Source organism: Fulmarus glacialis, unplaced genomic scaffold (assembly GCF_000690835.1).
Source record: "Fulmarus glacialis isolate BGI_N327 unplaced genomic scaffold, ASM69083v1 scaffold39123, whole genome shotgun sequence".
Taxonomy (NCBI): domain Eukaryota; kingdom Metazoa; phylum Chordata; class Aves; order Procellariiformes; family Procellariidae; genus Fulmarus; species Fulmarus glacialis.
This window is the reverse complement of record NW_009203033.1, coordinates 18,347-40,034: the sequence shown is the minus strand read 5'-3', so window position 1 is coordinate 40,034 and position 21,688 is coordinate 18,347. Positions and strand designations below refer to the sequence as shown.

At 39.2% G+C, this 21,688-nt stretch overlaps 1 protein-coding gene across 1 annotated transcript in view; it reads right to left on the bottom strand.

Annotated features, from left to right (window-relative positions):
• LOC104074410 (DENN domain-containing protein 1B-like) overlaps nt 1–21,688 on the bottom strand; it is a gene marked incomplete at its 3' end in the record, with an annotated part of 76,777 nt that overhangs the window by 36,883 nt on the left and 18,206 nt on the right. Inside the window, exon 3 of the mRNA XM_009574503.1 lies at nt 2,221–2,264. Within this exon, the coding sequence (XP_009572798.1) occupies nt 2,221–2,264 (44 nt within the window). The remainder of the gene's footprint in view (nt 1–2,220; nt 2,265–21,688) is intronic.

The following is a 21,688-nucleotide window of genomic DNA, read 5'->3' as shown; positions in this document are numbered from 1 at the left end:
GGGATGAGTAAGCATTGGAAAGTTCAGGCATACTGAGAGGACGAATGTGAGAGAGAGGAGGAATATATCAAAATGGCTTAGGCAAGTTTTCTTTGCATTACGAAAGCAACAAAAAGGTGACATGATAAACTGTAGAAATATTCAGGAAGAGAGGAAAATATTTTGCCCACTGTTATCACATCACTGTGCAAACAGACAGCCCTTAGAATTTAGGAAAGATGATTCTTTGGGATACATCCAAAAACTAGCTCACACATTTTATATTTAAAACAGAAATGACTGGAAAATAGGATGGAGAATATTCTTTTTCTGTTTTGTCTTTTTTGTTTTGTCTTTTTGGGGTTTTGTTGTTTTTTTTTTTAATATTCTCCCCACAAACGTTCATTGAAATTAGCCTTGACAGTTTTAGTGAGATCTCATTTTTTAAAAATAATTAAATCTGGTAGATATTCAGGTCTCCAATCCAAACCTACCGAGTTCAACATGCACACACACACGGGCACAGAAGGCTTCTGCTGATTTCACTTGACTACTTGGCTCAGGGGTTTGCTATAGAAGCTGCTATGCATTCTGTTCAAATCCAGTGGTTCTAATAGGATTTCCCTTGCAAGGATGAGGATTAAAACATAACTGTTTTCCAGGAACACAAGCAATTTACCTGAAACACTAGGTTCCCTTTTTCCCTACACTGCTGAGACACAATGTGCAGGCGTAGGTTTCTCAGAGCCCAAAGGCAGAGTGCTGCCTGAGGACTCTGGTTTTTATAGATTAGGTATGTCTGTGGCATCTTTGTATGATTCTCCTCCAGTCTTTAGTGGGCTTCATCTTCTAATCATTTTTCTACACCAGCTGTTCTTTGAATAACCTTCGACTTACTGAATAAGCTCCCATTTTTCTTCATACATAATTTCTCTTTTTTTTTTTTTTCTTTTTTAAGATCAAGTCTTTCTTAGGGAAAAGAAAAAGAACAAAACAAACTAAAAAAAAAGAATTTAAATAACAATGAAGATAATCATTCTGCAGCCAGGAAAATTATCAAAACTTGCTGGATGTCTAGCTAAGAACATATAACAGCACACTTTGCTCATGTACCATTTATCACTATCTTATAAACTGCATGTTTCTGACTGATGCTATTCCCTAACCAGACATCCTGCCTTCTATGTTTGTATATTTATTCCTTTCATCATGAATCACCTTATAGCTGTCTTTACAGAATCTCGTATTATTGATTTTTAAAAACAAAAAAAAAAAAAAAAATCACAATTTATGAAGATCTACTGTACAAAAATACTTCCAGATCATCCATTGTGGTGATATTACCAATGAAGAATATGTTTGACTCAGTATCAGTCTAAAAAGAAGAGCAAAGAGAGACATTGAGTCAGAGATATTTATTCTATTTAGTGTTTTTATGTTTTTTTGTTTATGAAAATAAAAATATTTCCATGGAAGAAACTCCTCTAAAAGTTGCTGAAATAATAAAATGTAATACTTTCATTAAATGTTAAATATTAATAACTTTAATAAAATAGTCCAGGGGAAAAAAACCCAACACACCAATTAATAGCTTTGCTATCACTACAAACAGTGAAATAATCCATCAGTCCTGTATGTATAAACTTTCCTTTGAGAATTGATTATAGATAGAAACTAGGATTTTAATCCTTTCAAAATCAATAAGTTTAGATCATGGTCTCTTATAAGGGTCTAAGGATTTTTTTTTTTCCCCCAAGCAAATAACTAGGGTATCTCTAAAATATTATTAAATAAATATACAAAATTTTGCATTGTAAAGGATTAAAGGAAGGGGACACACAGATTCTGACATTAAAAGGACATACATGTGCAGCCTCTCAACTTTGTTGTTCTGGTGGTTTTTGTTAACACAATTTATAACATCAATGTTTGGCAAAGTTCTGTTGATAAATTTTCCACATTTTCAATCCTACAACAGATAAAAACCCAGCACTTCCAACAGAAACAGCTTATAAAATACTCCGTATGGAAAATAAGGTGATACAGAGAATTAGTATGATGTACAGTGCTCTACAACTGCTATTGCATATTCCTGTCACAAAGGCATTCTAATCACCAAGCCACCAGTTGGGTGAAGACTTCCTCCCCACTATCATTAGCATCTGCCTCTCCACAGCTGAATAGGAGAGCTTTTTTATTATTATTCTAACATAAAAAAAAGTTCAATCTCGTGTTTCCAACCTGGTCTCCAAAGTCCTCCGGGAACTTCCACAGTACCACTGGATCTGTAAATAATTGACAGACAGCATTAATCAGAGGCAAAGGAACAGAGTATTACAGTCAGAGTACATTAATATTAAAAGAGAGGGTCAGCTTAGCGTCAAGCTTTGAGGCAAGTGCAAAAATGTACCTAAAAACTAAGGAAGATACTGGATTATTAAAAAGACTTATTTCATATTTATGAAACTATATGTTTATTGTTTTACATATGGTAGCAGGTATAATGTACTGAACTATTTTCACATTCAGCTCTTTCTTTTTAGCCTTTGAGTACTTTATTTTTTAAGCACATGTTCAATTTTCACATTTTAAGTTAATTAAGAAATAAAGTAATATAAAACCTCTTTCCATCCAAGGAAAAACAGATGTAAAATGGTAAGAAGGGGGAAAAAAAGACCTCTATGAGGTATGGAAAAGTGTCATTTGTGATTTTAAAGATAGCACCAATGTAACCAGCACTCTCAAGGTAGAGTTTAGAAGAGCTAGCACGTTTGAATATTTTCTGTTCAGAGCCATTTAAAATCAGCATTTCAATAATATCTTAAAGTTTTCATTCACCTATCATAAACTGTTAATTATCAAAATAATCAGTGTTATTTAGGCTATATATTAGTGTACAATTAACATTATTTTGAAGGCATCTAACACAAAGACCTGAACCATAACCTTTCAACAAAAACCGAATTACGCCCTTCATCCCAAAGCTTTTAATCTCCTGTGACACAAAACCTTCCCCAGGTGCTACTGTTAAACTGTATCACAAACACTCACGAAGCTTCACAGCGCTTCTACACAACCCATTAGCAGCAGCATTTGTCCATGTGCTAAATGTGAACTTAGCCGTCTTTCTGCAAGGGAGACCCAGGTCGGTGCCAAAGCCTGGACTAGAGGGAGAGCTCTCTGATTTCTGCTCGTGTCCCAGCCAACGTCAGGCAGACCCTCCCGCCGCCGACCGCGCGGCCGACGACAGCTCTGGGTGCCAGAGGGCAGCAAATCCAACGGAGAAACCCGCCGGGAAGCGCCGGGGGGCACTGCCTGATGAGAACTGCAACCTCTCGGCCACCTCGGGAGCTGCTGGGATTCCTGTCTTCTGAGGAGCCAAGATCTGGGAAACCTATTTGGATTTCCACTTCAGTCTCTAATGCTGGCACTGTCTGATAAATCAGAAACTTCCTTCTTATTGCTACGTTTTACATCAGGCCTGGAAGGTTCTCCACTTTTGGCAAAGTACAGAGGTTTCTACTCTTCTTCATCCTCCCACATATGTTTGCTGCTACAAATTGAAGCTTTAATGGAAGGGAAACGCCATTCATGGTATTTTCATTCCCAGCTGCTTATTTCAAATCCTACTGTTCAACAACGCAGCTGCTGCGCCCGCGTTTGCCACTGGCCCACTCACAAGGAGCTGGAGGCTGAGGCCAGTACTCCTCCTTCACCCAGGCCAGATGTTAAACCAACAGTGGAACATACATTTCGAACGTGTTGCAAAATTCAACTTGTCAATCAACTCAACCTAATTTAGACCTAATTTTCTAATCTAATTCAAATCTAATTGAGATTTTAGATAAAAATGTGGCCATTTGACTCTTCTTATTGGACAAACACATCTTTGCTCCTAAGAACATCTGGGGAGAGGCTTCTGCAGCTATTATTTATGAAAATGTATGTCTTTCGCACAAGGAATCTCTCTCCATCTACTATGGGGAGCAAGAACTTTGGCAGGCAGACATGAAACAAGAGATAAGATCCTATGTTTACAAAAATATGAGAACCAATAAATATAGTTCCTTAAAACAGAGACCTTTTTTCCCATCTATTTTGTGTGTATTTAAATCACAAACACATCTGTGTAATGACCAGATACACGAGGAGTTTGACTATCTCAGTGCCTATACAGTGTAAGGGATCTCTTATTTTAATTCCAATTTAGTATCATGAAAAAGAAAGTAATTATGTATCAACAGTGATCTCTGATAAATTCAAGGAGCAGCAAGCATGGTAACAGACATCAAATACTCAGTGTTAAGTAATTCATAAATTACTTGCTAAAAATCCCTGGAAATTGTGCAGAATCCAAAAAATACCTTAAAAGAGCTTGCAAACCTAAGGTCGTATGTCCACAAATGTTTCAAGCATAAATTTCTCTGCAAAAGAGCAATCCTCCTGCACTCCCGCTACCAGCTACTTGTTGGTGATCCTGTACCATCGTCTCTCTCCTGCTGGTGCAGACTCTTTCATGGCTATGCATTGAACAAGAGGAGGGAGCTGACCAAGATCGAAACAACTGTCTGGAATTTTTCAGGTCAGCGCCAACTAGATCAGTTCCCCAACACCCTTGATTTTGTGCCAGAAAAAAAGGAAGAACTAAAAACGGGGAATGGGGAGTTGCGGTGAGAAGAAAGCAGGACTGCTTCACCCGGCAGCAATCCGGCCTTAAGCATTTGCTAGACCTCGTGAAATACAAGCCGATTACTAGCTGTGTCTAGTTCCGTTTCTTATCACCTATTTCTTCTTCAGAACTTCCCAAGTCTTGCTGTACCATTTATAGTCGCTTCTATTGCAAAACTCGAGGGTTATTGTCTGCAGATAGGTGCGCAGACCGTTCTGCAGTAAGACAGGCTGGCGGAGCATCGCCAGGGAGGAGCGGACTTGGCAAGCTCACCTCTTCCTAGCAATGAAACCGCACAGATTATTTTGGCAGATGTGAAGTACAGTTACATGAGAAACATTTAGCATATTGAATGCTTTAGCAACACAGTAACAAAATCACAGGGTTTTTTGATACTTTGTAAAATGCTTAATGTATAAACTTCTAAATGGGAAAGAAATGTAATTTCTTTCGCTGTTCTTAGTGGAAGTATAACTTTCAGGCTTCAAAAAAGGAAGCAGATCGCAATAGCAAAACCTCCAAGCGTAATTTTAAAAGGTCACAATCAGGAGCAAAGTATAATCTCAGAATTAAGCAAGACTTGGCTCTAGGTAACTTGGGGCTTGGGGTCACAAAATGGGTACTATCTTCACATCTCAGTGACGTGCCAATGGAGCTGAACAGCATTTCAGAGGAGCACCCTTTACCTACTGGCAACAAGATCAACAGCTCCAATAACTTCTTTTGGTGCCCTGATATGCTAACAGATATAAAACCTGCGACTATAATTTAGTGTCCTGCTCCATTTGCTATCTTCACTTTGTATTATTAGGGCACTCTTGTACTACTTTGGTCTCATTTGAAATAATAAAAACAACTCTAAAGTAAATTCCAGTTCACTGAACTACAGGTATAATAACATTTATTTCCATATCATGAAAGGATATTTATATCATGAGAGGATAATGAAATGCATGTGATCTAAACAGGCACATTAATGCTCTTAATACTCCTTCGTGAAAACAAAAAAGATCCAACATTTAAAAAAATATTCCTAGCTCAATTCAAGAAAAACATTCAGTGCTACATTCAGCAAAAATTATACGCCTCCAAGACTTGTCCAACTGCTTTGAGCTGGGTTTTGCAGTTGTTATTACTGGCTTTTAGCCGGTTATTTTAGTAGGTACTTGCCATACATTTATTAAGTAAGAAAATCTGATGTGACTTGTGCTTCAAAAAGTAAGGTTACTATACTCTTTCTATGTCTTCACTCTCTGAAACCAAACCCTAACACCTACAAAAAGCCTTGGGATTTTATGATAATTATCCAAGTTGGGGACTGGGCTTTTTTCAAAAGGTTATATTTGTTTCTGCTTTTGGAGCTAGGCTCAGGCAGCATCTGACACATCTTTGTGGCAACTTTGCACAAGTGCTGCAAAGGAAGGAAAAAAAGGGTACTGATTTAGAAATAGAAAGAGAAAGAATAATCCAATTCTGCAACTTTATGCACTTCAGATTTACGAAGACTGAATTTTCTTTTCCCTGAGGATTACTTTCCAGGTACCCCATCTGATCTGGCAATGTTAGGTCAATTTTACGCTGATTTTATGGGTGAGAGGATGAGAATCACTCAGAAATAGCTGTTGCTATAGCCGGCTGAGGAACTACTGAGTTTCTCCTCATTTTCTTTTTCTAACAGACTTTTTGGGACAAATGCTTTGCACCAATTCTAAGTAAATGTGGTAGTAAGAGGAAATTGTTAAGTGCACACATAAAATAGTTTGTGCGTTGCATGTGTAAATAGATATATATGCACGTACAAGCATCACTTCTTCCTATGCCTACTGCATCCAGGACAGACATTTCTTACAAAAGTACATCTTAGCACGTGCCAGTAACGCTTGAACATTCCTTTGCTAAATATCCGACAGCATTGGAAAGTACGTCTCCCAGGTGTGAACTTCACACCGCTGCGAGGCTGCAGCTCATGCACACATTGCTAGACGTAACTTGTGACATTTGACTTATTTGACTACTTTTGCATCATTTGAGATCACGTAAGTCTGTCTATACATCTCTTAAAAGAAAGCTTTTTATAACAAGATTCAGAAAGAACCAATTAAGCCCCTGAGGGCCACAATTAGAAGCAGATGCAACTCTTGGTACAAGCATGGAAAGGTTTGTTGAGGGACCAAAACTTAGAGTACAGTATACTTGATACAAAGAAAAGTGAGTCACATGCAATGCTTAAAAACAAAAGTATTCAAAATGTTGCAGTCTAGAACTGCTCCACAAGAAAAATGCAGGCAAGTATGATACATACTAAGAGAAGAGGAAAACATATGCATATCCTTAAGGTAATTCCTCTCCAAAAATTTATTCTCATAGAGGTAACTTCATAAAGCATGTCATCCGTATTTTTAGGAAAACCACTTCTAACACATTTTAACTTCTGTAACAAATCTAAGAAAACATGAAAGTACTATTTCTCAGGACAGAGTAGATTAGAGAAGTAGTGCGTTCGGAACTATGAAAAAATAAAGAGAAAGCTCTCCGAGCAGTAACTTTCTCAAAAATTCAGTAGTTAAATATACTCTAAAAATACTCTTCACAGTCATTAAGCTTGCAGATTATAAACATCACCCAAAAATACAACAGGATAAGCTAATTAGCACACATGCAATTTGGTAATGGAACAGAAATTACAAACATGCTGAGAGACATCATTTCAGGTAATTCTCTTAATAGCAACAGAGAATAACTTCAGACAGAAAAAACAGGTAAGGTAAAATGACACCGATTAATTAAGTAGTCCAGTATTCTGCCTGGAGAAGAAGAATCTTCATCCCTGCGGGTTTTACAGAGCAGGATAGACAAAAAGACTGCCAAGCAGAGTTGGTCATGTCTTGGGACAGAGGAATGGACTAGATGACTGCTCAGTATCCCTCCAGCTATATTTTCTCTGATGCTGTAAAGATATTCATTGGAAAAAAGCTGTCAGTGCAGAGGGGAAAGAAGAGACGGGCCAGGAGTTATGGGGGTGGGGAAGAAAGGCAGTGAGGCAAAGGAAGGCAGCAAAGCAAAGCTTATTGCAGACATTTCTTCTTTCTTGTCTGGAAAAAAAAAGAAGTTCCAGATTGTTTTTCTTACGTGAACATAAGAATGCAATTAATAAAGCTGAAATGATATATCATTATCTCAGGGAACACCTTTATAAACACACATTTAAGCAATAAGCAGAATTTATTTTGTTAGGGTAAGTAGTTTTCAGCAATAAAAAATTAGTTCTCTAAACCAAGTTTATAATACTGCTATTGTTCAAAGGCAAAAATCCGCTACATACTTAAAATAATTTGACAGCAACCCGCAACAGTAATTATAATGATGCTTTTGCATCAATATAGTATTTTATTACTACAACAGTGATTCAGAAACAAAATAAGAGATGAACCGTAATGTGCAACTCAAGCGTTTTCACAGATGAAACCATCTGATGAAAAAACCAGCATTCACATAAAAAGATTACTTTTTGCAAAAAAAGACTCCTGTATATCATATTAAAATCAGCTTGTTAACAGTTTCATACATGAAGTGCCAGAGGTGCAGCAGGAACGGGAGGCACTGCTGTCAGGAAGATCTGAGTGCGACAGTGGTCTTCAGCTCCCAGGTCTGGGGGATCAAAGCGGAGCACCCGCCAGCAGCTGGAGGAAGAGCAAGATGCCGCGGAAAAGGGGGAAAGAAGGGAGTTATAGTATTTCCCAAGCATCAGTAACCGAAAGAAAGAACAAGGACAAAATACATTGAAACAACTTCATAAAAAAAGTGAAGCCAAGGAACACTCGCTAACTTCTCTGGCACTTGAAACCTGTCAGATTAAAGATGATATGCAAATGAGGGCGCCCCTGCAGAAAATACTTGAAAGTACACTTTTATGCAAATCATGTAGTCCACGTATTTTTTTGCTCAAAGGAATACCGAAAGAAGCTTCTACAGGACCGTTAAGTCTGTTCTTACTCTATGCCACAGAAAGCTTATTGCAGAATGCAACCACACTCTGTCTTTTCATAAAAGCAAAAGAAAACATATTTACAAAATTCTACCAAATCTTAACAATCCAGCACCTTCAACTTTACTCACACTGTACCCACTAATGCGCCTTCCTAAATTGCCATCAGAGTTTCAAACAATTGCTACTTCAGCAAATAGCAAGTGAACACAAAGCAAAAAAATCGCTGCACCGTAACAGGTATGTTCCCCTGGCAAGCCAGCTACTTCCAGCCAAAGAGCGGTAATACTGAGTGCTTGACCACTGACAATTTTAAGAGTTAAATACTGACACTTCACAACCATGTCAGTTACAGAAAAATGGTAATGAGTTTCAGGAATTATATTTGCCAGCTTTTCCTGCTATATATTAATACACTGAGATTCCTCTGGGTCTCTAGGTGCTTACACAGTAACCTCAGCAGCACATTTGAGGAAGAGGCTGAACCTGGGCTTGCCTTTCAAAATAAGCCACAGCATGGCCACAACGCAGGAGCCCGGTGTCTCCTGTCCCCTTTCCCTTCCCCACGCCAGTGGTCTCTGCCTTGTCTTCAACTGGTTGCAAAGCTTATACCCCATTTTGAGAAATTGTTAAGGCAGTGAAGGTACCTGACTCTTACTGGATTGAAGGAGATATTTGGAACGTGTGACTTTTGACATTTTTGCTTTTAATTTTTCTTCATACAAAGTAAATTGTGAACTAAATGACAACAGTGTCAAACAACGCACACTAAATATTGCCCTTTAAGAAAGGGAAAATGGAAAATAACATTTTAATAGCCTTCCTCAGTTACAGTCCAGTAGCTGTCGCCTGTAAGTCTTCGTGGTTGCACATTTGCAAATCAGAAATGTGATTTTTATATCAGTGCCTTTTCAGTCAGGTTCAGAAACATAATTACAAAGACTGACTCCTCACAGGTAAGATGAAAACATCTTCCTCCCACGAGGAAGCTTTTCCTAAGGAAACTGCTTTTAACTGTAGCTGAACATAAGCTGGACAGGCTTTCAAGTAGGCTGAAAACAGTATCATAGTTTAAAATAATTTCTGTAGGACTTATGCTTGAGAAATGTCCCAAATTACAAGTAACCCAAATTACTCATGGACTTACCAAGTGGCTCAGAATTTAATTGAATCTTTTCACAGACACGTAACTTACTAAATGGTATCAGGATACCAGTGCTCACACCATGTTTGTGGAAATTGAGAATTTTGTTTCTAATGGGAAAACAAAGAAACAATCCACAACAGTAAGAGTCACTCGGTCTTTAAACAAAAACCACACACACCACATTCTTCTCTACTCCAGGCAAACACAACTCACATTTGAAGTCAGTGGGTCCTCGCAGCATTATGTCACGGTGACTCCACAGCTTTTACATGAAGGTCAGTACTACCCTATCAAAGTATTACAGCTCACAACCTGCACTGAAGTGTGTGAATCTGACGTGTGTACATCGCACTGTAAAGCCACACAATAGATTTACTGACTGCAAAGTTTACCATAGAATTCTTTTCAAGTATATGTACTTTTAACTTATGTGATAACAGTTCCTCAAAGTACTCAGAAAACCAAGGATGTGAAAACAGCGTGCAAATATCGAACTCCCATTTATCACGTGCAAGGTCCAGCCTGCCGCACTGCAGAGATGCGGGGCTTTGGCTGACAGTACTACATGTTTAGGACCTGACAGTTCCTCCGATTTTTCCAATTTCCCTGTCTGCAATGCACTCAAACTACACAATAAGTACTTTTTGCCTTTTATGAGCAACTAGATGGTTAAAACTTCTAGCCACAACTTGCCATCTCCTTCAGAGCTGCAGGTCAATCCCTTTTTGCCCAAGAATTTGTTACCGCTGAAGGACAGAGCAGTAAGTCATTTCAGCTAACTAGGGACAGAAAGAAAGGGTCCTTTTGGCTGCAATGCTATTAGCCATGCTTCAGGATAAAACCCTAATCAGGGTGAGAGTTCATTGCACAGATAGTACACAGATAAAATGAGTATGTTCAGCCTTCATTTGGTCTCTTTGCAAGATAAGTAGAAGTTTCTTTTACCTGCTAAGTCTTTAGAATGAGCTTGTAAAGTGTGGCAACAATTGTAAGCCTTTTGGAGCCACAGTGTTATTTTTAATTTTCCTATTTTTAACTTGTAATCATGAGTGAATTACAGTTCATGAAAATGAGGATCTAAGAACTAAGGTAGCAAAAGAACAAGCAAGTGAGCACCATATATGCCTTAAGTCATTGCTAATGTTTGAGGAAGGTTTACAAAACAAAATACTTCTGTTCTGCTGTCACGGGTCTCTTGTTCAAAGAAGTTTCAATGAGACAGGCTGTGCAGTGATCTAATGAAACGAACAATAACATGTGAAAGAGAATGAACGTAATTGTACGTTACAAAAACATAGTTTCAAATTCTCTGTCTTTATCCTGCTTTCATTCTCCCATTAGAATTAATGTTGTCTACATGAAATTCAAACCTTTCACATTTTGCCTACTGGCTGCGGTAGGAAGGGATGGAAGTAGAACGGCACTGACAACTGGGACCTGGCCTGGCTGTTTCCTACCCCTCAGAACATCTACGGCACCACAACTGAAACACATCTGACTTTAACTATAACTTTAGCTTTAACTATATCAGACAACATTTCATAATTTTATATACATACCAATCTGCTACAAATTAAATTAAAACCATCATAAACATTCTCAGTCACGCAAAGCTCTACAACCATAACAATCACATTGATTAGCCATAGCCTAGGTATATAGTTTTCAATATGTGTAAACAGTTCACAGATTTAAAATAATTAAAATACCTTTTAAAAATACATATTTTCTAGCCTATTCTGATTCAGTGTTCATTTTTATCTTGGTTGTTCATGATACATTAAACCAGAATAAAGATGAAGGAGTACTGATCAATAAGCACAAATCTTTTCCTGCCTTTGCTTTCCATCTTGTACCAAATCCATTTTAATACCATTGGGGGGAAAAAATAAACTCATCAGTCACCTGATGGAGTAATTCAAAACTTAACCAAACAGGGCTAATGGGTGAGAATTGAATTGAAAACACCTTGACAAAGAAAGCAATTTCTTTTCTTCGCACTCCTCAGAAGCAGTGGGTGATCACTGTAATCGAACCATCAACAGTGAGGGGCCATCTGTCCCAAGGGCCCTCCATGTGAGCAAGAATCAACAACAAAAAATTTTTAGAGGCTGACCCACATGCATTCAGCCTTGATTTGTCTATGACAGGCAGCATGCAGCTGAAAATCAGTGTTTTGACGTTTTTCACATACCAATCCTTAAAAGTTCTTATCAAAAGTTTAGTATTGACAAAACACAAGAGTAGGTTAAGAGGTTGCTTACAGAAAGATCAGTGTTACTCCAACAGCTAATAAACCTCTAATCAGCTGAGATTCTCACTCTATCATGAAGCACTCATGTTTCAGTATCCAATAGCCATGTTCAGGACAAAAAGAGTATATAAAACCTTTACACTAGCATTGATGTTACGAGTCCCCTCTAGTATTAGTCTGTGCAGCTACTGAAGATATTCTAGTCATTCATCAAACCACTTATACAGAATCCCCAAACCTTGGGGTTTTTTCCATAGAAAACAAAGAAAACATTAAGAAAGGTCTCCCAGAAGTTTCCGAGCCAGTGACTGCACACAATGCCTGCTGAGAGCAAGGGGCTCAGGCTGACCCAGCAGAGGCACCGTGGCTTTGGCACCTGAAATCACGGGGAAAAGAGACCCCTCTCATCCCCACCAAGGACCTCCCAGGACAGGAGCACAGGCTCCACGGCACATCCCTCCCAGGGATGCTTCCAAACCAGGTACTTTTCCCTCGCCAAGCCTTTCAAAAGGGAACAACACACACAGCGGAAGGGTAATCCAATTTATTTCTTTGGTGTTTTCCTACTGGAAAATATATTGATCTTTTAGTAAAACAAACTCTGACATAGCTGCACCTCTCTGCGCCCTTCTCTCTAACTGCTTCAAAGCTCTGAAGAGTCACTAAGTAGTTATAGAGGGCAGCAAGAATTCTTTTTTGTTCAGCTTCATTAGCAGTATTTGTCCCTCCTTGCTTCAGCAGAGCTAGAACGTGGCCAGCCAGCAGTGCAACACGCGAGGAATTAGAAAACACATGCTCCCATTTTCAGTCTTGCCAGTTACCTGCTGCATGACCTCGAGTAAGTCATTCCAGGTTTCCAAATATCATGAGATCTTGGAAAAAATAATTCTTTTTGATTCAAAAGAACATTTCCATGCAAGCCCATGGTTAGTTATTTTAAGACACATAAAAGCAAGTCGAAGGGGTTTCTTACAGTTACTCAGGTCAAAATTCCCAATTATTTGCTAGAGTGGGTCAGTAAAACAGGGGACATAAATGGCATCCCATTATATGTAAAGGGGCTGTAATGAGAATGGTATTGTGTCTTGCTGCCCTGGAGGCAGGAGATCTGGGTTCCAGTCTCTATGGGTTACTAATCCCAAAGCATATTCAATAACTAGGAAACTCTCCAAGACATTTCTTGGTATCATGTACTTCAGTGATAGAAGAGTTACATTTCTCTGCTGATTTCTAAAGTACTATTTATTCAGAACAGCAAAAGTAGGAGGGTGATATAGAGGCATAATTTCAATTTACATCCCATTACAAAGTAAGTGTGATGTGGTTAGAGTGCAAAGCTATTTTATCTTACGAAACCTCAATGCCTGATGCCTGCTTCGTCCAGTGGAATCTCAAATAAATCGTGCACAAAACAGTGAAAATTAATTTAACAGTGTGATAATAGCAGACAATATATTTCACCAAACAGAGAAGGCTAAAGTTCAAAACAACACACTGCACTCGCATGTCCCACATGGGGTCAGAACTCAACACACCCTTTGTAAACTAAGCCTTTCCAGAAGGCAAGATCAGAAGCCTCCTTCTCCCATTTCAGCGGTCTGCATTCAAACTAGCTGTCCTAAAAGTACAAGAATGTATGTCAGAAGCACTTACATCCATGAAGGCACCCTGCAAGGTACACAGCTACGCTGCTGGGTGGGAGCCCGACTCCAGCCCGGCCGCCTCGCGGATCAGAACGCCAGGCTACACCAGCCGGGCTGCAGGCTCCCAGCTGGTCGGCTGTCTGGTCACAGAGGCAAAGAAGTGGCCCCGAGAGAGGTTACTGCCACGCAGGGTAGAAAGAAGAGAGGAAACAGACCTGCGCGCACGCGGAAGAGCAATGGGGTGCTTGGGGATGGGCAGATAAGGACTACAGGAAGGAAGACAGTATTACAGAAAGATGGGCCATCCATATGCTTGAACTGAGTATTTCTGCCTCTTAAGTAATGAAGGTCTTAATTTTACTTTCCAAAGAGCATTACAGCAGAAAAGGACAGAGATGGGAACAGGGAAGCCATGAGTAATGAATGTGTATGCACCAGATATACAGCAGTCAAAAATATTAGCAAGGGAAAAAATCATATTATTATTATTGATGTGAAAGAACAAGGAATGACTTATTAATAAATCAACAACAGCATAAATTAAGGTTATGTCTCATCTAAAAACATCGATTTACCAAATAAATCTGATGCTAATATTTCAGAATGCACCTATGAACTTGCACAACAGTAACAGCCATCAACACACAGAATGCACAAGAAGTTGAAATATATGACACTGCATGTAATATTACGTATTATATTACATTCATCTGTAAGAAATTTTTCATAAAAAGGTCTCCTCTCAACCACTGCCCTTCTCACTGCACAACTTCCCTGTGTTCAGTAGTTGCAGGAAAGGATCAGATGCTATTATGTCTTCCACATGTTGGAGGGGCTGTATGATTCTAGCATCCATTTTGTACCTATTTCTCCAACTTCTTCCTCGACGTAGATCATCAGACAAACCTCAGGTTACCTACAAGCCCCACATCACTAACCACTTCTAGTCATTTCACACCCCTGCTCTGCCCTCCCATCTCCATCAGTTCGCCATCTCCACCAGTAAGGCAGTAGTGCTGCCAGGCTGCACATTCACCACAGGAGGGCTTAAAAGGATGATCTGAATGGTCAGTATGGTTTGGTAACAATTTGATAACTACCTGGAGCTTTCCTCTTTATTTTTCCTTTTGTTCCTGATAACAAAAGGAAACTCACCTCTAGAAGAAATAGCTGAACACTATTATGTATGCGAAACCTAGACCAGCAAGGGTGTACAGTTGAAATCAATGCTAAAGGCTAATAGTTTCTGATCTAAATACAAATTTAAGTCCTGACCAGATGGGCCACAAGAAAATACCGTTGTCTCACTGGTCATTTATCAGGAAAACAAAAAAGCTACGAATACTAAGAATTAATCACAGGTGCCAAGTAGTCTTCATAAATTTTCGGAAGAAATATTAAAATATTTTCAGACAAGCAAATTCTTGCGCTAAAATACACTATGCTGCAGAAAAAACAAATCATTAACGCACGTGCATTTCTCATCAAGAACAGTTCAATATGCAGGTAGATAAAAGAGAAGTTGCTTTGCTTTAAGATAACTAAGCCCATTTTTTTATTAATGAAGTCTAACCATAATCCCCCATGCTGACAATTTCATAATCAATGGGATATGATGTATTTGTAAATTATGTCTATATAAAGTAAGGTATCTCCTTATAGCACCTTTTTAATTAATTGTTTTGATAATTAGTAAAAAACCATACAGGGTACGAAAACACTGCTGCACCTTTCAAGTAGAAAGACATACTCTCTCTCAAGCAAGCCTCAGATAACTACTCTCTTATCTTGAGCCTTCCATCATTCTGATAAACAAAATCAGCACACTTGCCAGAGCAGGGAAAATCCACTCATTTCTGAAAACTGGAAAGACTAAAAATACATTTGAAGAATTATGGATGTGCAAATATCACATCTTAATTCTAACAAGTTATCTCAGATGACTTGTTATTGCTAAAATTCTTCATTCCTATCAAGGGGACTAACCTGCTCTAGACACAACAGGAGGCCTGCGAGGTGGGTGTCCGTCCCTGCATGTTGAAAAACACATTCAGGACAGAACCGGAGCCTAAAGCCCCATCCGCCCGCAGAGGACTTCTTTTCAGGGTAGGTAAATTCCATGGAATAACATTCTGCTTAAAACTGTAAAGCATACCTCCTTTTTTCAGGGAAAAGTGACAGTTAAGATTCCAGAAATAAAACCCTGTTCCAGCTCAAGTCCATGCTCACTTGCCATTTGCTTTCCCACAACCAATAAACCACCTTAAGATATGCATGACTTAGAAAGTTTATTTTTGATACATAGAGTAATTTTTACCACAAAGTTTTCTACCACTGTAGCAATTAGTCAGAAAAAAAGAACTTAGTAACGAGATATGAACTACATACAGCAGTAGTTTTAACCCATTTTTCTTCCTGAAATATGGACATGTTGCATGAGATACTATTCCAGAACATGATGACATCACCAGTCATCTTTCATAAGGTATAGAAGAGGCTTAGATTACTTTTAAAGATTCCAGAAAAAATAATTACAGGGGAAAAACTGTATCTCTTGTTTTCCAAATTTAAATACAAGATACTGGAAGGTATGCATAAACCTTTTAACTCCTGATGCTTCCCCAAGGGCAAAAATGTCAGTAATTTTGGTTGAGAACACTGTTTTATCCCATCAAATTTGAAAAGCCTAAAAGGTCACAATTCATATTGAATGCTGCCCACTGAAAAAGTTACAAAACTAGCCTATTAACAGCAAGGCAAATAGAGTATAACGGGTTATTCATTTTGCTTTCACTTAATAACTATAGGAATCACCCGCACGGGTATGTCCAGCAACAGCCACAATCCTAAGTCTTTCATTTAACATTGATTTATTAAACAACTCTGCAGATTTGACAAGCTCTCCACTAAAACACTGTATTTTCTAATCAGTAAACCCAAACAGTTTCTAAGGGTCTTAAAGAGAATGAAGAGTCTTCTCTCTCATTTGAAGATGTGTCAAGTCATGCAAGTACACTCCGTAATACCTTTCTGAGGAATTTGCCCCTATATAATTAAAAAGAAGAAAGATGGATGTCTATATGAAATTGAGAAACAAAGGATTAAGCTCAGCCAAGAGTCAATGGAAGCATGACGCCTGAGGTTGTGCTATTTCCAAGCACAAATAAAATCAAGCATGTACCACAACGTATTTCCCCGAGTGCCGAGAAGTCCTGCCACTGACTGGCTGAGGAATGCTGGTGGTTACCGATCACCTCTCTTAATGCAGGGGGACTAAAGCTGTCCAGGTCATAAGCAAATGTTTGAAGATGTGACATGTGAAGAGGGTCAACAACAAAGCCTAGCTTTAATCCCTTTGTGTAAAGCAGGAAGAGGAATTTACCTCATATATAAAACACATCTATGGCCAGTGAAGTATAAAACTTCCAGAGGTGCACAAGCAAGGCATTATCTCTTCTTTGCTTTTTTGCATGCTGGGAGAGACCAGGAGGGAGGAGAGTAGTGCTTCTCATGGGCTGGATGTAGTGAAGCACAAGGAATGGTTGTATGTCAGGCAGGGAGCTTTAACGCCCCAAGTATATTAATCAACATTGGTATCTTCTGCCAGCCTGAGTCAAGAGTAGTGTAACCAATTAGTCCAAATGGGTGGACCTGAGAATATGGGAGGCTTAACTATTAGTCAACATAACTTCCATCATTTCTAATTGGATCACGACTAAATTCCCAGCACTGATAATACCAAAATGAGATCAGTGGGAAAAGCCTCCATATTCCCTTTGCACAAAGATTGGAAACAGCTCTCCCCTGCTGTGGTACAATAGCACTGACCACCCAAAGACCCGCGGCATTAACTAAAGACACCCATCTCACTGCCTGTTGAACGCTCATGAGGAGGTTATTACTGTGATGCTTCTTTATAAACTTCAAAAAAACCAGTCCAGAAAGAGTGGAAACAGTTAAAATGCTAAATGATGTTAATTTATGCAAAGGAAGATTAAAATCAAAAAAATATTTAAAAAAAAAAAAGGATCTGATCTGGGCTGGGGAGGCGGAGAGCTGAGTAACTGTACTTTTTAGGGTTGCTGAAAGACTCCGTTTTCATTTGGGGATCTCTTTATCAAGCATTTGAGAAGAGAGCGCTATGCAAGCTCCAAACTCTGTAGCAACGCACAGCTAAGCCAGCACACATCTTCGGACTCACTTGCATCCCATCAGAACTCCTGTAACCGTTCCTGACACTCATTTGCTTGACCCATTTTTGATAAACAAAGAATGGAGTACTTGAAGTATTTTTCCCCCTTGTTCATCCTATTCTTCGGTAGTCTCTTATTTTATGGTCAGAGGTTAAACTGCTGACCTCTCACCTTCAAGGCAAGTTTTTCCTCCCTTCCATAAAAGGTTTTTCACAGTGTGCAGCATTCGGATTAGCCCCTATCCCCTTGAACAAAAGCTATGCCTTTGTACTACCGGTTTGGGCATGGAGTCCGTACATCAGAGGAAGCTGCTCCTACTTACCATTCACAATAACGATATTGTGAGGCCCCTCTAACGCCTCGTCTCTCAGCGTCTAGACTTTCACCCAACCAGCCAGCAAAAAGAAAATCCTGTAAAGCACTCAACTGAAAATTAACTATGGTATCCTGTTGTGAACCTGATGAAGATGTTATTTGAACATACGGTAAAACTTTCCATTGTTTAACATAAAGATAGAGAAAAACTTTTAGAGCCCTAAGCTTTAAATACTCATAGGGATCAATTCACTCATGGGTCAGTAAATGCATTTTATTAGCAAGCAGCTATTGCTTATGTGTGTCTTTAAAATAATACACAGATTATTAAATTATATTCAAGCGCCTAGTGTTCTGGATATCTACAGAGCCTAACTTTATACTCACTAAGGATACACTAATGCAAAGCTCGAGACATAGGAAAAGAAGTGTATCTTCCAGAATTAATTGAAAGTATAGCATCAGTATTACCCACTGTCCAAGTTTTCTTCAGCAATTAAAATAACAGAAGCATGGCAACAGAAATATTTTATGCGTTGCTGTATGGAACAAGACGTGTAAGTGCTCAGCATCACTTGTCATCAAAAAAGGAGAACTCTGGGCAAGAAAAGGTATCTATAAAATTAGTGTGCAAATAAACCATGGGATTTTCAGGGGGAGAACAACCCCACGCTGCAATGACTTGTATTTTGTTTCTTTGTAACACTTGCATTTCTATAGCATAAATAATACACAATGGCAAGAAAGTTTACTGAAGTGGACTAACGTTAATAAAAATATATTCTTTCATCTTGAAAAAAAAAAATCCACAAGCAGGCCAGAAAAAAAAAAACAACCTAGACCTGAGCAATATTTTAATGTTTGAATAAGCATATGGTATATTGTGAATTACTGAAAAGATTTTATTATTGCAGACAAATAGATGCCTGCATCTTTGCAGAGTTCTTGCGGCCTCTCTTGAGTGTGTACTTTGGAAAGAGTTCCCGGGGCTTTGCTAGGAGAATAAGCCACAGCTGAGGAAATGCATCTCTCTCACCGATTTCACCAATCTGCTTTGAAAAGAGAGCCAGAGTGTCTCAAAATAAGAGGCAAACGGATTGCTCTTTGGCATCGGTTGCTTGACTGGGGGAACGTCATGGTGTTTGCTCGTTTTTTGGGTTTTTTGTTTGTTTTTAAAGTGTGATGAAACAAGAAAGCGTGAAATCATTCTTGTCATAACAGGAAAAACAAAAAGAAAACCCACACTTATCCCTTACCAGCTACCCCACAGGGCCTGGTCACAGCAGCAGTACGTGGAAAGCAACAGGACTTGAGAGCCTGGAAACAAACACTACCGTAACTGCAACGCCCCAGGATGGGAGTAACAGCAACCTCAGTTCTCTCAACAGGTCGAAAAGGTTGGATTTGCGAAGGAGGCAGAAAACCTCCTCTCCTGAAGGAGATAACCTTTTCTGTCTTCATGGAGTATCAGACATCAGGCACATGCTGCCATCTCCCTCTGCCACACAGGACAGTCATGCTTAGGAAGCCAGGGTATTTTAATGTTCCTTGTAAGGCCCTTTAAAAAAAAATCCCACACAGGATAGCTGCTGTCATACCTAGAGACTGCTAGGTGTTAATATCTTTAGCTATAAAAATACTTAAGTCAATCTGTGATGTGTTTTAGGCTCTGTGATCTTTCCTGAGACTGACCACTGGACGGCCTACCAAGGAGCCCTGTATTGCACACTACAGTCACCGGCAGCAACACCTGCTGCGCTACAGCGACAGCCCAAACACCCTCGGGCTTGGACTGAGCTACTTTTACTTGGAGTTATCACACACAAACTCCACCACATTATCACTAATCTCCAGAAGTGATACAAAGAAATAGTAATAAAGAGGCATTTAGTATAATTAAATTGGAAAGGAAGATGGTTGCCTTCTCCACCACGGATCGGATATGCCTCCTGCTCCGTGCCCACTGCACTCTGCCTTCTCTGCAGACAACGTCTGCTCAGTGCCAGACAGCAATGGATGCTCAATCTGATATATTGACATTCAATTTACTTTTAAATAGGTTGGCCAAATCAGTAACTACAAGAGGGATTTCTCAAATGAGAACTTAAGGGCATTAAATTCAAAACTATAGAATAACCATTTTTTCTCTGAAGCTGAGTAGCGCTACACAGGAACCTCAGCTTCCCAAAACAACACAGCTGCCAAAAAACAACAACAGAGGATCCAATACTATAAACCTGCCCATGGTACTAAAGAACTTGGTTGTTTATAGATATTCACTGTGGGTGTGATTCAACAAGATGCACATTTTCACATATATGTAGGCCGGTCTGAGAGGATATATGCAAACTGATTTTAGATAGACAAAACATCTGAGAAGGAACAAATCCAGAGCATTAACCCAAGAGTATGATAATAGAAACAGATTTATTTTCTTACGATTCATTACTATTTTTAGTTCTAAACCAGGTTACTGAGAGGAAAAAAAAAATACTAATATGGGAGATTTAAAAATCAGAACACTTTGAAATTCTCCCTGTGGCTAGAAGTAAAAATCCAAGATTCTTCTTCGTATGCTGAAAATACATTTTGGGCCATTTTTATATTCTCTTCTCTGACCCCACGTTTAGCACCATAGCTTCATACCAAACAGGAAAAAAATACCCTGAAGAACTGCACTACATGAGATCAGATGACCTACTGACTTGAAGCTTTAGAAACAGACATAGAATTCAAAAAGTTGTGGTTTGGGGGTGGTGATGTTTGTTTTTACAACTCCATGTACTTATAATCTTGTTATGAGAAAGAGCAGTAACAATAAACAGCAGATTCTCCACCATGGGTAAAAGTGATGAAACACTTGCTTCCAAGCATGGGACAAAAAAAAAAAAAAATTGTGAATCATCGCTCTGCTGCTATAGAAATTCATAACATGATGACACCTTGGATATTTATGCAGTTATGACCACCATCTCCCCAAAAAACAAAAAAAATTGAGAGAATACGAAAGGATATATCATAGGTATGCAAAAGCACCTACTTATGGTCAGGCTCAACAAATTACACTCTTTAGGTTAGACAGCCAGCTGTGGGGGGATAAAAGATCACCCATGGCGCAAGTGACGGTGAAAAGGAAATAATTACTCCCTATTTCTTGTAATACAAAACCTATAATCCAAATGAATCAACAGTAGTGGCTTTAAAACAAACAGAAGGAAACTCTGCTCGCAAACTCTGTACCGCAGCCACATTCAGGACTGGCCCAGGGTGCTGCGGAGGCCAAGGGTATAAAAGGGGCTCAAAAACAAGGGTGCTTGCACAAGATAGGCCACTGTTGGCCACAAGAAAATAAATGACAGCTTTAACCAACTTCCAGGCCCAAGCAGCTGACCACGGGTATGCACGCCAGAGAAAGGAAGCTGGCAGAGAGGGCTTGGGCAGCGACACAAGGCACGAGGCGCCCGCTCCTGCCACCACCCGCTGCGCACATGGCGGGGGAATGA